The sequence below is a fragment of the Hemicordylus capensis genome, chromosome 10 (genome assembly GCF_027244095.1).
Source record: "Hemicordylus capensis ecotype Gifberg chromosome 10, rHemCap1.1.pri, whole genome shotgun sequence".
Taxonomy (NCBI): domain Eukaryota; kingdom Metazoa; phylum Chordata; class Lepidosauria; order Squamata; family Cordylidae; genus Hemicordylus; species Hemicordylus capensis.
Window position 1 is genome coordinate 8,504,248 of NC_069666.1, and position 16,330 is coordinate 8,520,577.

General features: G+C 49.2%; 1 protein-coding gene across 2 annotated transcripts in view; it reads right to left on the bottom strand.

The window, feature by feature from the left end:
- Positions 1–15,001, bottom strand: part of MFGE8 (milk fat globule EGF and factor V/VIII domain containing) — a 31,576-nt gene extending 16,575 nt beyond the window's left edge. For both annotated transcript variants that reach the window (XM_053272766.1, XM_053272765.1), the window contains exons 1-3: positions 14,832–15,001; positions 2,852–2,977; positions 1,474–1,599 (exon numbers count right to left, since the gene is read on the bottom strand). In XM_053272766.1, the coding sequence (XP_053128741.1) occupies positions 1,474–1,599; positions 2,852–2,977; positions 14,832–14,910 (331 nt within the window). In that variant the 5' untranslated portion in view covers positions 14,911–15,001. The remainder of the gene's footprint in view (positions 1–1,473; positions 1,600–2,851; positions 2,978–14,831) is intronic.
- Positions 15,002–16,330: the final 1,329 nt, after the last annotated feature.

Consider the following 16,330-nt stretch of genomic DNA (forward strand, 5'->3'; position numbering starts at 1 on the left):
CTAGCCAGGGAGGGGCTGAGTGGGGCAATCTTCCTAACTGGGCCAGAACTGCATCACCCTTCCTACCCCACCCTGCTCAAGCGTCCAACATGTGCTCTATAACTGATCATGCATCATCTTCCTGCCTGTTGGGTGTTCCCCTGGTATCTGGCCCACCCAAGCTCTTCCCTGTCCCGTAGCTTCCCTTAAAATATCTGCCTTACGCCTAATCAAGCCAACTTCTTGTAATTTCCCAAATACGACTGGACCACAAACTCACTCAAGCGCCGTCTGCAATGATGTATTACGAAGCCAAGGAGATGCATTTCAAAATGGCGTCACCCCAACAGATCATGTTCAAAGCATCTGCTGCCACTTAGTTTTCTCATTCAAGCAGACGGGACCGTGCATGTTTCAAAGCCAAAAAGACATTTTAAAAGCACTGGCCCATGATCCCCTTAGCTGGCTCAAGTAGATGTCTGTCGATGTGGAAATCTCCCCACTAACACGAGCCTTCAGCCTATCTATTTTCCCCAATTTAGCATCCGCACAGAGTTTCCCTGCAAGCTCTCCAGTCCTATGGCCAGTGGAGCCAGTTCCTGGCTACTGGTCTCCAAGACTTGCTTTAGGGGCCAGTGGTGCCCCCCATAAACCCTAGGTGCAGACCCCTAACTAATTGGGTATTGGGACTATGTGAAGCTTCAGGCAAAACGAAATACTCTGCCTAGTCACCCCTGGTACCAGGCAAAGACTACAATTCCCAGCATGCAGTGCTGTGCTGTGCCCAGCGCCGGTGGGGTTCCTTTAAAGGAGACTGAGGCTTCTTGAGCCCCTGTACCTTCTTGGAAGGCATGCATGGAAGGCTGGGAAATGTCCCCCTTCCCAGTGTTTTCTTCCTAGAGCTCTTCAGAGGGGGATCCGTCACTCTTAAAGGGCCCTCCTAGCCCTGAGAAAGTGCTGTATTGTGTGGAGGCTCTCACACTGAAGGTTCTTTGCCAGGGTGAGCTCCACCTGAAAAAATGGGTGAAGATCACTAGAAATACAGGAAGCTGCTATATACTGAGTGGGACCATTGGTCCATCTAGTTCAGCGTTGACAACACAGACTGGCAGTGGCTTCTCCAAGGTTGCAGGCAGGGACTTTCCCAGCCCTACCTGGAGATGCCGAAGACTGCACCTGGGGCCTTCTGTATGCAGATGCTCTTCCAATGAGCTACACCCCCAACCCCTAACACGAATATTTTACAGGGCTCACATGTAGCCACCCATCCAAAGCCAACCCAAGGCAGACCCTGCATAGCATAGTGGCACAGCAGACCCTTTGTCCATCCAGCTCTGCATTGCCTACACTGACTGGCAGCAGCTGTCCAAGGTTTCAGATAGCGACTTTCCCAGCCCTTCCTGGAGATGCTGAACTTGGGACCTTCTTCATGCACGGCAGGTGGTCTACCACTAAGCTACAGCCCCACCATCGCCAAATACACCCCACACTCACTGTTCTGGCAGTGTTTGCCTTCGTATCCTGAAGGGCAATTGCAGACATATTCAGTGAAGACATCACCCCGGTTGGGAACCAGCTGGCACTCCCCATCGTTCAGGCAGGGATTCGGGTGGCAGGAGTCTGTGGAAAGAAGATATGGAAGAAGTAAATAAGTGTCAAGTGGGGAACAGAATATCAGAAGTGCCACAGACATTTCTGGATCCTGGAAATTCAGAATTCAGAAGTGCCACAGACATTTTGAAGAACACCAAAATTTCAAAGAAATTGAAATTGACGGCAATTTTCAAAGAAACTGAAATTTTTGAAGACATTCTGAGAAATTCAGAAGTGCTACCGAAATTCAGAATTCAGGAATTCAGAAGTGCCACAGAAATTTCTGAATTCTGGAATTTCAGAAATGCTTGCAGAATCTCGAAAACTGGCCCTGCACTTGACAGACAAATTTTTAAAAAACTATATTGTGCATGAGCCAGCTGGGGTGCTCAGTACCATCAAGTAAGGATGTGCACGGAAGCACCTGCACATTGGCCATTTGCGTGGTGACAAGGAGGCATGCCACAGCCCCACACACCCGCTTTTTGGAAGTATGCCAGCAAGGCAAATGCCGCAGGGCAGGGGCTGGCAGGTAGGCAGTGCCTTCTATGCCATTTAAAGCAAAAAATAAAAACCCGGTTCGGCCCTCCGAACCGGTTCGAACACTGGTTGTTGGAACTGGTTTGGCGCTTCTAGAATGGAGCGCCAAACGGTTCCATGCATATCCTTACCATCTGGGGGTGCGGGAGAGAATGCACCTTGTGATTCTTGACAAACTCCGCACCCCTTGAGATGAAAAAGATGTAATAGCATTGCCAGGGTGTTTTAAAAACTTTTAAAAGTTCTAAACATCCCAAAATGACAACAACAGGTTAGGAACATAGGAAGCTGCCTGATACCGAGTCGGACCATTGGTCCATCTAGCATTGTCTGCACAGACTGGCAGCGGCTTCTCCAAGGCTGCAGGCAGGACTCTCTCTCAGCCCTATCTGGAGATGCCAGGGAGGGAACTTGGAACCTTCTGCATGCAAGCAGGCAGGTGTTCTTCCCAGAGTGGCCCCATCCCCTAAGGGGAATATCTTACAGTGCTAACACATGTAGTCTCCCATTCAAATGCAATCCAGGGAGGACCCTGCTTAGCAAAGGAAACCATTCATGCTTGCTGCTGCAAGACCAGCTCCCCTCCATAATGCCATTAAGTGGTTTGATTTGCAGAATAGAAAGCGTATTAAGTGCTCCAGGAAGACTCCAAGCACTTTGCAGGGGAGGGGGGGGAGAGGGAGACTGATGATCTCTGCTCCAGTTTGCAAATAGCCTGTGCTTGAACAATCATGCATACCTTTCTCTGTTTCACTGCAGTCCGCCCCAGTAAAGCCTTCTGCACAGATGCAATAGAAAGGAGAGTCGTCCACACTGGTGAGACAAGTGCCTCCATTCTGACACTGGTTCACTTCACAGAAGTCAGCTGGAAAACCAAGGGCAGAGATCAGGACAAATACTGTATTTACCCAAATAGAAGATAACCTTGAATGTAAGAAAACTCCCTGAAAAAAGAGAGATTAAATACAGGTCATTCGTGCATTCATTCATTCATTCAATTTCTATACCGCCCTTCCAAAAATGGCTAAGGGCAGTTTGCACAGGGAAATAATAAATAAATAAGATTACTCCCTGTCCCCAAAGGGTTCACATTTTTAAAGGAAACATAAGATAGACACCAGCAACAGTCACTGGAGGGATGCTGTGCTGGGGGTGGAGAGGGCCAGTTACTCTCCCCCTGCCAAATAAAGAGAATCACCACATTAAAAGGTGCCTCTTTGCCAAGTTAGCAGGGGTTATGCCTCTATTTACCTGAAAGGAACAGCTCTCTGAATTTAAGATGACGCCCCATCCCCATTTCTAACATCAAATAACTTGGGGAAAACCTAGTCTTGGATTCAGGTACATGCAGCAGTCACTTTCCAAAAAATATACCTCCCATCAGGGAGTTGAACCATAAACATCTGGAGTCTGTTCAGTTTCATCAGTATTTTTCAACTCTCTGGTTCAGACACAAACCACATTGAAATACTATTCTGAACCAGAGAGTTCAGAATATACATTATATGACACAAACCACATTAAAATACTACAATATAAAACAAATGAAGCTGTTCACACATGCATACCTATCACTCAATGACAGCAGCATCAAGGGGCAACGTGAATGTGGGAATGGGCCACCACTGACAGAACTCCACAGATGGATTTTTCATATTACTTCACACCCAATGCTTTTCAATAGAGCTGGTTCACGCTGCTATTCCCTCTAACAGGGATCCCCAGATGTTGTTGACTACAACTCCCATAATCCCCAAGCAACAGCCATTTCAGCTGGGGATTCTGGGAGTTGTAGTCAACATCATCTGGGAATCTCTGTTAGAGGGAATACTGGTTCACACATGCAGCCACCAGCCATCAAGGGTGCAGTAATCGACTGCAGAAGTGATGTACATGGTTGAGTGAATTAGGCTTTGGTTGGAGAAGAGAGCTGGTCTTGTGGTAGCAAGCATGACTTGTCCCCTTAGCTAAGTAGGGTCCGCCCTGGTTCCATATGAAAGGGAGACTAGAAGTGTGAGCACTGAAAGATATTCCCCTGTTAGGGGATGGAGCCGCTCTGGGAAGAGCAGAAGGTTCCAAGTTCCCTCCTTGGCAACATCTCCAAGATAAGGCTGAGAGAGACTCCTGCCTGCAACCTTGGAGAAGCCGCTGCCAGTCTGTGAAGACAATACTGAGCTAGACAGACCAACAGTCTGACTCAGTATATGGCAGCTTCCTATGTTCCTATGTCATACGACAGAAAAGCTTTGCCATTTGAGATGAATCCTGGGATCCCAGCCATTACATAGGAAGGCGCTTTGGGAGTTGCTTCTCTTCCTACAGACCAGGGTATGCTTTGAGAAACCAGACCTTCCCTGCCTGGCTGTGAAATTCTTTTGCACTTAAGTTACGCTATGGATTAAGGCGACCAAAAGGTCACTGTGCCTTCTAGAGAAGGGGTCTGTAGGGGGAGGAGTTGTGCAAAACGGCTTTTTTTTTTTCCTGGGCATGCTTATTTATGTATCGTTTACTGTTTTCAAATTTGTATGCCGCTCCAAACTTCCATTTCTGGGCGATTTACAGCCACATAAAACTAACAATAAAACCTTTTAAACAATTTAAAGCCGCAGTCCAGTTACTTCTGGATCGCTTCGGGCAGCCCACAATCTTGCAGATGACACAGGATCTCCATCAGCAAGGATCTCCTACGAGATCAGCAGACCAGTCTCACCGGGAACAGAACAGGCCACGATCTTGAGGTCACGCACACGACCTCCGGCGGCCCCTCCTAATGAACCTGCCTGCCTTCCCCGGCAGACAAGCATTGGGCACCCTCCCCTCTGCCACGCCACGTGCCCACGTGAGCGACCGAGCGGCGGCGGCAGGAGCTGGGAGCGGGAGAACTCCCCCCACTCCTGCATCCCAAGCGCCACGCAGCATGCACGCATCTGCCACCCCCCACCCTCGGTTTGCTGCTGGAAATGGCAGCAGATCAGGGGGAAGCCCTTTAACCCAGCGGCGATCACGCACACGATCGTCTGCCGAGATTAAACAGACCAAAAGTTCGGGCTAGCAGGGCCAGGAGTGCCAGAATCGGGAGCAATCCCGGCACTCCACACGAGCAGACCGACCGAGGCTGGGCTAACCAGGGTTGGGGATGCTCGTGTGAAGAGCCTCATCGTGTGTTATTACACCAGATATTTCGTGACATAATTAACGTCCTGGATAAACATCATTGCATTTGTAATTACGGGGCTTTCTCTGTAGAAGACCCTGTTCGTCTGGAGCTTTTTCATTCATCTTTTAGCACTTAGGTATCATATTCTAAGGCTATTTTATTGCTTTTAAATGCCATTTTATTGCATTGGAAGCAAGTTTTGGATTTGTTCTGCAAAATGTTTGCATTTTTTTTAATGCTAGCACATTTGTGTGATTTCAACATTTTTAGTGGATAGAATTCTATCCCACTCACGACCTTTTAAGGTAGGCTAGGCCAAGAAGAGTCCACCATCATGCAGTGAGTTCCACAGCTGAGGGGGGATATGAATCTGGATTTCCCAAGTCCTAGTCATTATTTCTAACCCAGGGGTTGGGCAACTTTGGCTCTCTAGCTGTTGTTGAATTACAACTCCCATCATCTCCAGACACAATACATTGTGGTAGAGAGCTGGCCTTGTGGTAGCCGACCTGGTGATAGCAAGCCTGAATTGTCCCCTTTGCTAAACAAGGCCTGCCCTGATTTGCATTTGAATGGGAGACTCCATGTGTGAGCACTGTTAAGATATTCCCCTCAGGGGATGGGGCTGCTCTGGGAAAAGCATCTGCATTCTTGCATGCAGAGGGTTCCAAGTTCCCTCCCAGGCAGCGTCTCCAAGATAGGACAAGATTTTTTAAATATTTTTTTTTATAGGACAAGATTGAAAAAAGCCGCTGCCAGCCTGTGTAGACAATACTGAGCTAGCTGCACCAACGGTCAGACTCTGAATAAGGTAGCTTCCTATGTTCAAGGTTGCCTGCCCCTGCTCTAATCACTACACCACGCTGGCTTTTCAGAGATAACTTTCCTGTTCAGATATACTAAGCAAACACGGAGGAGCTGTTTAAAAGACAGCTGTTCCGCTCCTCTTTTCATATCCACAGCTCCTGTCCTGCTGTGTGCACCACTCTTAGACAGCGTTAGCTTCCATGCAATTCACCCTTCATTCTCATTGGCCTGTTTGCTGGATCAGCTGTCAAGGGACTGAGTGATCTAGGTGCTACCTGTCTCAACAGGCCCCAAGAGTTCAAAAGAGTCCCTGTTCAGCCTGAGAAACCTGTTCCCTGACACTGCTTCAATCAGCACCGCAGGTGTTGGAGCAAAGATCTCTCCCTGTAGGGTAGCCAAGGTGGAGATTCCCCAAATAACTCCCTGACTCCCTTGTTATCTGGTGCAGAATTACTGCCCCAAATGCACACTCTCCGGAGCTGGGTTGGGAAGCGCTCATTAGCTTAAGCGACTCCTCCAAGCGCAATCGCCCGTTAGTCTTTTTATAGCAGCCAGCCCTGGAGATAATCTCGCTCCCTGCCGCTCCTCCGCAGCAGAGAGGCCAAGCAGAGACCAGTCTCCGGCAGAGAGTTCAGAGGCTCTCGTGTGATTGCCAGCACCAAGTCTGGGGAAGGAAAAAAAAAAAGCAATGTTTCTTGGGCACCGGATCAAGTCACTGCCTGTTCCGCTGCCCTGGCTGGTTCCGGATGACCTCATTCTCCATCAATGCACGGCCACAAGCTGGAGCCAGAGGAAGCAGAGATGTCTCTTCCCATCTGGCTCAGGCTGCCCCTAGGGGTGGGGGGATTTTTGAGCGGCCTGAACCACAATCCATGTCCAGGCCAGCCTGTCCAGTAGGCAGACCTAGGTGATCGCCTAGGACATCAGTTCTTGGGGGGCAACTAAACAGTGCCAGGCTATAGCACTGCCAATTATCCTTTCTCTCCCCCTTGTAATGCACCCCTGAAGTACAGCACAGTGTTGTGAAACCGTAACACTGCATCCTGCTCCTCAAAAGGCCTCCACATCTTGCACCCCAAAATACACAGTCCGAAAAAGACAAAATACACCCCAAAATACACAGTCCTCTTTGCTCATTGCACCTCAGCTCCCAAGAAACAGGCTCAGAAGCTGCACTCTCTCTCTCTCGGCTATGAATTGCCTGCCTGAGAATTCATTTCCCTGGTTTGCAGTGTAAAGGACCGTCAGTTTGCAAATTCTGATGAAACTGACGGTTTGCCAAAAACCGGGGCTGGAATTGTGCCATGAACGTTTGAGGTGCAAGTGGGAACTGATTTCGACCAGATTTGGTACACAGGAACATAGGAAGCTGCCATATACCATTGGCCCATCTATACTGTCTACACAGACTGGTAGCAGCTTCTCCAAGGTTGCAGACAGAATCTCTCTCAGCCCTATCTTGGAGATGCTGCCAGGGAGGGAACTGGGAACCTTCTGCATACAAAAATGCTGGTGCTCTTCCCAGCGCGGCCCCATCCCCTAAGTGGAATATTTTATAGTGCTCACACGTAGTCTCCCATTCCAGTGCAAACCAGGGTGGAACCTGCTTAGCAATGGGGACAATTCATGCTTCCTACCCCAGGACCAACTCTCCTCCCTTAAGTACAGTTGTTGGGACACATAGGGACACCTCAAACGCATAGTTTGCGATGATGTCACCCACCCCATTCAAGATGCCGGATGCATGAATGTTTGAGGCGATTTTGACCAAATTTAGTCCTGTTCTAGGGATAGTGAATGATAAGTAGGTTGATGATCGGTTCTTACTAGAACAACTTGGTGTCTTTTCCTATCTCCCACTCCATAAGTCAAGAAGGTCTGTGCCCTTTGGTATTCACTGTTCAAACACCAGCCCATTCCACTGGGCTCAGACCAATGACCCACAAACAATGAAAAAGGAATATATCTGATGGAAGGGATTATATGCTATTGTCCTTCTGCAAGGGAAACATTGCTTAACAATGGAAACAAAGAAAGGGATCTGAGTCAGCACTCCTGGGATGGACCAATTTCCAGCTATCACAATTGGCTGTCAACAAGTAAATTGGATGAGCAATACAATTGTGCCCCAAACCACAGAACAGCCCCTCTGTATGGCAAAACCTAGAATGGTGTGGAATTTCCAGAACATGTCCCAGTTAGGAAAGCACAGCAAGCTCCTAGTCCTCAGGAACGCACAGATTATTTTTTTATTTTTTTAAGCAGGCAGCGGCCCATTTCTGCTAAAGACTTAGGAAAGATCAGGGCTCTGGGTAGCATCTCTGGCAGTCACGGCTTCTAACATCCAGCTCAGATTTTTTTTTTTTAATTGTGTTAGATTTTGCTTCAAAAGGAAGCTTGAGAGATATTGCAGCATGAGTTGTCCATGTGGTCTCCCATAGAGTATTCATCAGGCTCACTCGTAAAGGTGTAGGTTCAGAAACACTGCCTATGGCTGACGGGAGTCAAGCTTGTATATATCAAGGGGTAAGAACATAAGAACGTATCGTGCAGCAGCGATATAGGAAGATACTGAAAGGCATCATCTCATACTGCGCGGGAGGAGGCAATGGCCAACCCCTCCTGTATTCTACCAAAGAAAACCACAGGGCTCGGCTTGACGGCACACTTTACCTTTAAGAACATAAGAACAGATTTGCTGGATCAGGCCCAAGGCCAACCGAGTACAGCATCCTGTTTCCCTCAGTGACTCACCAGATGCCTCTGGGAAGCCCACAGACAAGAGCTGAGGGCATGCCTTCTCTCCTGCTGATGTTCCCCTGCAACTGGTATTTAGCGGCATCCTGCCTCTGAGGCTGGAAGTGGCCTATAGCCCTCAGACTAGTAGCCATTGATAGATCTGTCCTCCATTAATTTATCTAAACCCTTCTTAAAGCCATCCAGGCTGCTGGCAGTCACCACATCTTGTTGCAGAGAATTCCATAGATTAATTATGCGCCGTGTAGGAAAGTACTTCCTTTTGTTGGTCCTAAACTTCTTGGCAATCAGTTTCATGGGATGACCCCTGGTTCTAGGGTTGTGCGAGAGGGAGAAACATTCCTATCGATTTTCTCCACACCATGCATGCTTTTAAAATTCGTTATGCTCACTGACAAACATACCGCAGTCGTCACAGTACATTTACCTGTAGCCAGCCTACCAGTGGGGAAAATATGACACTGACCCCAATTCTTCCCGGAGAGAGCTCTGATGGATTCTTAGTGTGAGCTCTGCCCTCATTTTACCCCGAGACGTTTGGCAGAAGGAAGCAGAACCAGTTTCATTGATACTGCTCCAGCTTTTGTTAGTTCTGCTTTGCTAAGGGAGATGTGGGGGAACAACAGGCTAATGCCCCATGCCCTACCCCCTAGCAATGGCCTGCTGCTGAGCCCCACAGCCTCTGGGGTTAGCCACTGGGGGCTGGGTTTTAGCTCAGGGACCGCCAGATGCCTAGATAATACAGCCTTGTCTCTTGTGAGCACAGTGCAATTTGTACCCACAGCAGCATCTGCTGGGATTTTAATCAAACGCTGCATTAATCTAAACCATCCCTCTCGCTCCGGTCTCTTCTCCCCGCGGCACCTGCAGGCGGGCTGCCCTACAAAAAGGGCTCCGTATTGCCGACGCTGCCCGGAGGGGTTATAAGAGTTCAGGCAGAAATGCTTAGCATGTCACTAGACTCAGGGCTGTCCACATCACCGCAAGGCAGAGGGAGTTTAAGCTGCCTCCGCCCCCCGTCATTTTCAATCAAGAGGACAAGCCGATGGAGTCCTCTCCTCTGGCAGTCGTCTTAGGAACCAGGCGTAGCCTTGGCCGAAAGCATCTTGGGCTGGGAGCGGACAGCTGACTGGAGCAACTTGCAAGGGTCAGAGATGGTCTGGAGGGAAAGGCATCCCTCGATGATCTCACTCTTTATTCCACAACTAACTAGATTATCAGGGGCGTCATCAGCACATCACCAGGGGCTGGTTATTACCTGTCAAGCCCTTAACAGTTTGGGCCCTGCATACCTGAAAGACCGCCTGCTCCCGGGGGTTTCTGCCCGCCCAACAAAGTCGTCAGAGGGGCCTTTGCTCCATGTGCTGACAGTGAGAGAGGCTGAATTGCCGTGCATGCAGGACGGGGCCTTCTCTGTTGTTGCCCCCAGGCTCTGGAACGCTCTCCCAGTAAACGTCCGCTCTGTGACATCTGTGGCTGCATTTTTAAAAAAGCAACAACTGAAAACCTTTTTATTTGTTTGGGCTTTGACCCCTTAGGGGTTGCCGGGTCTCCGTTTTCCGTTTGCCTTTTTTGTGGTGGGTTTGTGTGTGTGTGCTGTTTTGTTTTGTTTTTTAATGGTTTTTTACTGTTTAACTGATGTTAAGGTTTCCAATGTGATTTTTATGGCATTTTATTGTATTTCAACTTGTGTAAACCGCCTTGGGGTGCCTTATCAAAGGCGGTATAAAAATTGATCAATCAAGCAAGCAATTAATAAAATCATTAGGGGGTGACTCATGGGGCAGAGGCCCCCAAGGAATGCCTCAAAGCCCCAAATCTCACCAGCCACCTCCCTCCTGCATGGCCTCTTCCAGTAAGGAAGTGGGGCAGTGGAGGTAGCCACACAGAGCATCAGAGAGAGCTCCTAGCCTCATCTGGCTCTCTGCTGCTGCCTCTACCTTCAGAGGTGACGTATTATAATTCTAGAGACTTTTTAAAAAGGACACATAATTATTCTTAGGGGGTATGATTGAGTTCAATTATTTATTATTATTATTATTATTATTATTATTATTATTTAATTAATAATTAATTAATTAATTAAAGGGGAGGCAGTGGGCTCAGGCCCCCCTATCTATTACGTACTTAGCAATCCCCTGTTATTATTATCCTTCTTTTCACAGTAACATGATCATGTCTCTCTCTCAGGGGTGTAACTGTAATAGGGCAAGGGGAGACAATTGTCTGGGGGCCCACTGCCTTGGCCCCCCTCCCCGAGGCAAGTCACATGACTAACTCCCCCAGCCGCGCACCCGCCCTTCAGTTGTATGCATCCTCCGAAATTGATGTGAGTGTTAAGACCTGGAGCTACCAGAACAGCATGGCTTTCTCTAGGACCATGAAATGATTTGCATCGTCCACAATTTACAAAACCTTTTAAAAAATAATTTAGGATGATGAGCTTCAGTGGGGGGCATTTTAAAATCTTGTCTCCGGGCCCACTCCAACCTTGCTACGCCCCTGCTCTCTCCCCCATCCCCCTTTTATCCTCACAACAACCCTGCTGGGCAGGATAGGCTCAAAGATACCAGCCGCTCATGGCCAAGCAGAGATTTGAACCCAGGCCCTTCCTATCCAAGTCCAGCACGCTACCCACCAGGCCAGAGAGGGAGTATGATCTTCTGCCAGCAGACGTCTGGGTGTTTTGCAGTAGATCAGCAACAAACTGCAGGAGCAATAACATTTTGGTTTGGTGTGTTATTGTTTTTAAAAATCAGTTAGGTCAGCAGTTCTCTGAATGGGATCCCCAGATGTCATTCGACTGCAACTCCCATAATCCATTCTTCCACTGTGGCTGGGGATGATGGAAGTTGCAGTCCAACAATGTCGGGGGGGGGCGAGTTTGAGAAGCTCTGAAACACAAAGACTTTACTGAAACAAACAAACAAACAGAATGGAAGGGAAACCAGAAGCGTGTATGTGTGCAAAACAGCTGAGCTCTGTAGACAAACCGCTGGGCCTGTTCCTTACGTATGTATTTTCCCACAGAGCCACGCTCGCTCGTTAAATGCTGCCTGTCATTAAAGCTGCCTCCTTTTGGCCTGGCTCACACTGACTCACAGGAGCAGACCAAGCTGCCATATACCGTCCGTATTATCAGGGCTGCTCAACTTCAGCCCTCCAGCTGTCACTGGACTACAACGCCCATCATCCCCTGCCACCCTGGGCAACAGCCAGGGGTGATGGGAGTTGTAGTCCAACATCAGCCGGAGGGCCGAAGTTGCACAACTCTGGTCAACACTGATCGGCAGAGGCTCACCAAGGTTTTGGGGAAAGACTTAACCCCAGCCCTACCTGGAGATGCTGCCAGGGATTTGAACATGGGACCATTGGCATGCAGAGCAGACACTCTGCCGCTGCGCTATGGCCCCATTCTTAGATATACTGCCTGACACATGGGCGCCCAGCGCTGAGTCCCCAGATCTTGTTGGACTACAACTCCCATCGCCCTCGCCACAGTCTCTGGGGACGATGGGACTTGTAGTCCCACAACAATGGGGAACCCCTGTTCTAACTGTCTACATCCATGGGTGACATAAAAATCAGGATATCCTACCACCTTAAGTGGCACAGCAGGGGAAATGCTTGACTAACAAGCAGAAGATTGCCGGTTTGAATCCCCGCTGGTACTATATCAGGCAGCAGCGATATAGGAAGGTGCTGAAAGGCATCATCTCATACTGCGCGGGAGGAGGCAATGGTCAACCCCTCCTGGATTCTACCAAAGACAACCACAGGGCTCTGTGGTTGCCAGGAGTCGAAATCAACTCGACGGCACACTTTACCTTTAATCCTGAATACAACCATTCAGAAATAGAGCCTTTGAGTCAGGCAATATATAAGAGAAAGAAGAAAGAAAGAAAGAAAGAAAGAAAGAAAGAAAGAAAGAAAGATCCCAACCCCATTTGGTTTCCCAATAAGTCACCTTATAGGCTCAGTTCTTCTACCAGTTGTGTTACCCCTTCTGAAATCCCTATATGGGAGGTTGATCAGGAGGGTTCGCCAAATGGTAGAAGAACTGTGCCTGTGACGAGGGTGAATGCAGTTACTTACTGCACCCATGAGCCACATACTGGAATAACTTGGCCAGCCATGGCCCGATGTTAAGGATAAAGTCCCATTTCACAGCTGAAGAATACTGAGGCTGAGGCTGTACAACTTTCCATGAATCAGGCAAGTTTAAATGTGCATAGGACCACTGCCTTTTTGCTGTGATTGTTCAACCGCCAGGGATCAGAAACTCTCACTGCAGGGTTCCTCTAACTTGGGTCCCCAGGCATTGTTGGACTATACTGCCCATCATCCCCTGTGACTGGAGACAACGAGAGTCCACCAGGGACTGGGGTTTGAGGATGCCTGTCTTACAGATCTACTCCAAATCACACAAAGATCTGTCAGGAGATCCTGATCGAACAACAACAAATATTTATATACCGCTTTTCAACAAAAGTTTCCAAAGTGGTTTACACAGAGAAACAACAAATAAATAAGATGGCTCCCTGTCCCCAAAGGGCTCACAATCTAAAAAGAAACACAAGATAAACACCAGCAACAGCCACAGGAGGGATGCTGTACTGGGGGTGGAGAGGGCCAGTTACTCTCCCCCTGCTAAATAAAGAGAATTACCATGTTTAAAGGGTGCCTCTTTGCCCAGTTAGCAGGGGATAACCTTCTGCCTGTCCCCACTCTAGGGGGAGTTGCAAATTAAAAATGAGATTTTCTGAAGCCACCTCCCTCTTTGGACAACCTCTCTCCAATCTATCTTATTTCAGAGATTCCCACCTCCACAAGATCACAGAGATCCAGCCCAACTTCAAGCTTCATTTGAGCCAAAGCTCCCTTAGGTTTGATCTCAGGATCTGGTCTTCTTCTGACAGAGTTCAGCAATGGAGAAATGTGAGACAACTGGAGTTCATCTGCACATGAACAAAGTGCTTTTCACAGAAATTACCAAGAAAACATCACCCACCTCCACAATCTTCCCATGAGACAAAAACACTATGTTGCCCATAGTTTAGAACTTCTCAGACTTGGGTCCCCAAATGTTGCTGAACTAGAACTCCCATCACCCCAGTTGCAATAGCTGTGGATGATGGGATCTGGAGTCCAACATCATCTGGGGACCCATGTTTGAGAAGCCCTGGCATAGTGCAAATATGCCTGTCTGGCAATCCTCATAATGCTCCAGGCTAATTTATCTGAGTTTCCTAACCTGGTCTTAATCTTAGAGATCACCAAGGCTTAGGGCCTAACAACTGCCTCCTCCTAAAAAGGGGGGGGGGCATTCCAGATCTTAATTCTGGCTCTTGCAAAGCAACCATTAAGAACACCGCTCCTCTGAGCATGTGCAAAGTGTTTTCCTCTCCCCAATGACCACACCCAGCCCCTACATATCTGCTTCCTCTGTGAATTTTGTGTTTAATCCTGTTAATGATAATGGTAGCCTCTAAACAGCACTTTTAAGTATTCAAAAGACCTCACACGCCATATTTTGGCTGCTACAACAACCCTACAAGGTAGGCGGCACTCAATCACGAGTTTGTGCTTATAATACAGTACTTTTTCCCACCCAAGAATGCTATGCAACGCCCTGGGTCCTACAGCAGGGAAGGAAAACATTTCCTAAAGACATTTCTGCGATCTTCAGCCTCAGACGAGTCTCAGGGACACTTAATCCGGAGTCAACAATGCAGCCAGCAATCACTTCTGAGCAAACCAGTTCGGGATCGCGCTGCTTGGAAACGAAGAGAACACGAGGACTCACCGAGGGCGTTTAGACCCCGACACCTCTCCGTTGAGCCCCACCCGGCGCCACCCAGGAGGGTCTCCACACTCCACCCCCCCCCCCCGCACCCGCCAGGACCAGGGAGTCTGCCGAGTCGTCTGGAGCCGGCGGGGGCGTGGAAAGTGGGAGAGAGGGAGGCAGATCTGGTGGTGGATGGAACTTCGCACTTACCGCGGGCTGCCAGCAGAAGAGAGAAGGCGAGCAGAAGCCCCAGCGGCAGTCGGGGGGCTCCCATCCTCTGGGCTGCCATCCGTCCGGTCGCGTCTGGCTCTGCTGGGTCGCTGCTCAGCCTGTTTGCGTTGTGCTGCTCTCCGCAGGGATTACTCAGCCAGCGAATGACTCAGGCCAGCCCAGGCAATCAGCCCGTCCCCTCCTCTCCCACCCCCGGCGGCGGAGCCTGCCAATGGCAGCCACGCGCTCGAGCCGTCGGGCCAATGGCAACGCCAACAGCGCTCCTCCAAAGGCAGGCATGAATGGATGGGGCGGCCGCGGCGGGGGTCTGGAGGTAGCCCCGCCAGCAGCCCTGCGACCGGGGAACCGGCGAAGCTGTCTCCTGCTGAGTCCAGCCTCTGCTCCAGCTCGGGCAGGCGTGTCTGCACTGGCTGGCAGCAGCTCTGCAGGGTTTCAGGCAGGGGTCTTTCCCCTGCCCTGAACGCAGGACTTTCCGTCGCCAGGAGGGTTGCCAACTGTCCCTCATTACGCAGGATGTCCCTCATTTCAGGGATGGAAATGTTGGTCCCTATAGGGACAACATTTGTCCCACAATTCTTCACTAGTGTATAGTTCAATTGCATATACATCAATGATACTCAGGCTCTTAATTCCCATTGCATACACCTGCCAGCCCTCCTCCCCCCAGCCAGTCCCCCCCCCCAAACTTGTGTCCCTCATTTTGGCAATGAAATGTTGGCAAACCTAGACTCGCCAGAGAACTTATGAAGCTGCCTTCTGCTGAGTCTGGCCCCTGCTTCAGCTCGGGCAGGCCTGTCTGCACTGGCTGGCAGCGTCTCTGCAGGGTTCCAGGCAGGGGTCTTTCCCTACCCTGCCAGGTAACCCGAGACTTTCTGCATTCACCACAGAGCCGTCTGTGCCAGAAGCAGTCACCACAAATCATACGAAGCTGCCTTCTGCTGTGTAGGACCCTTGCTCCATCTAGATCAGTATTGGAAACACTGACTGGCAGCAGCTCTCCAAGGATTCAGACAGAGGGGTCTTTCCCAGCCCTACCTGGAGATGTCAGGTCAGGGATTGAACCTGGACTACTATCTTCTGCATGCAAAGCAGATGCTCTGGCATTGAGCTACAGCTCACAGCTGTATCTTCAGAGCCCCTATTTTCTGTTTGTAGGAAATCTTAAGAGTAAGAGTGAAGCATCTCTCCAGCAGGATATGCATGCATTTATTTAGAAGTGTGTGATTCATGATTGCAAATCATCCTGAACAGAAAACCCCCACAGTTCTATTTTGACTTCAAAACAGCCACAGCCTGGCTCCAAAATATTTTCTCTCGCACCATTTTCCCAATCTAACCCCCATAGAGAGAAAAAAGCAGGTGTTCATATATTTATATCTATTTCTGAAGCTGCTGGAAATATTATGACCGTTATCCAGAACACCTGCGGAAAAGAAGGGGGGTATTAGCAGATTCAGGGTAACTCACACATCAGTTTC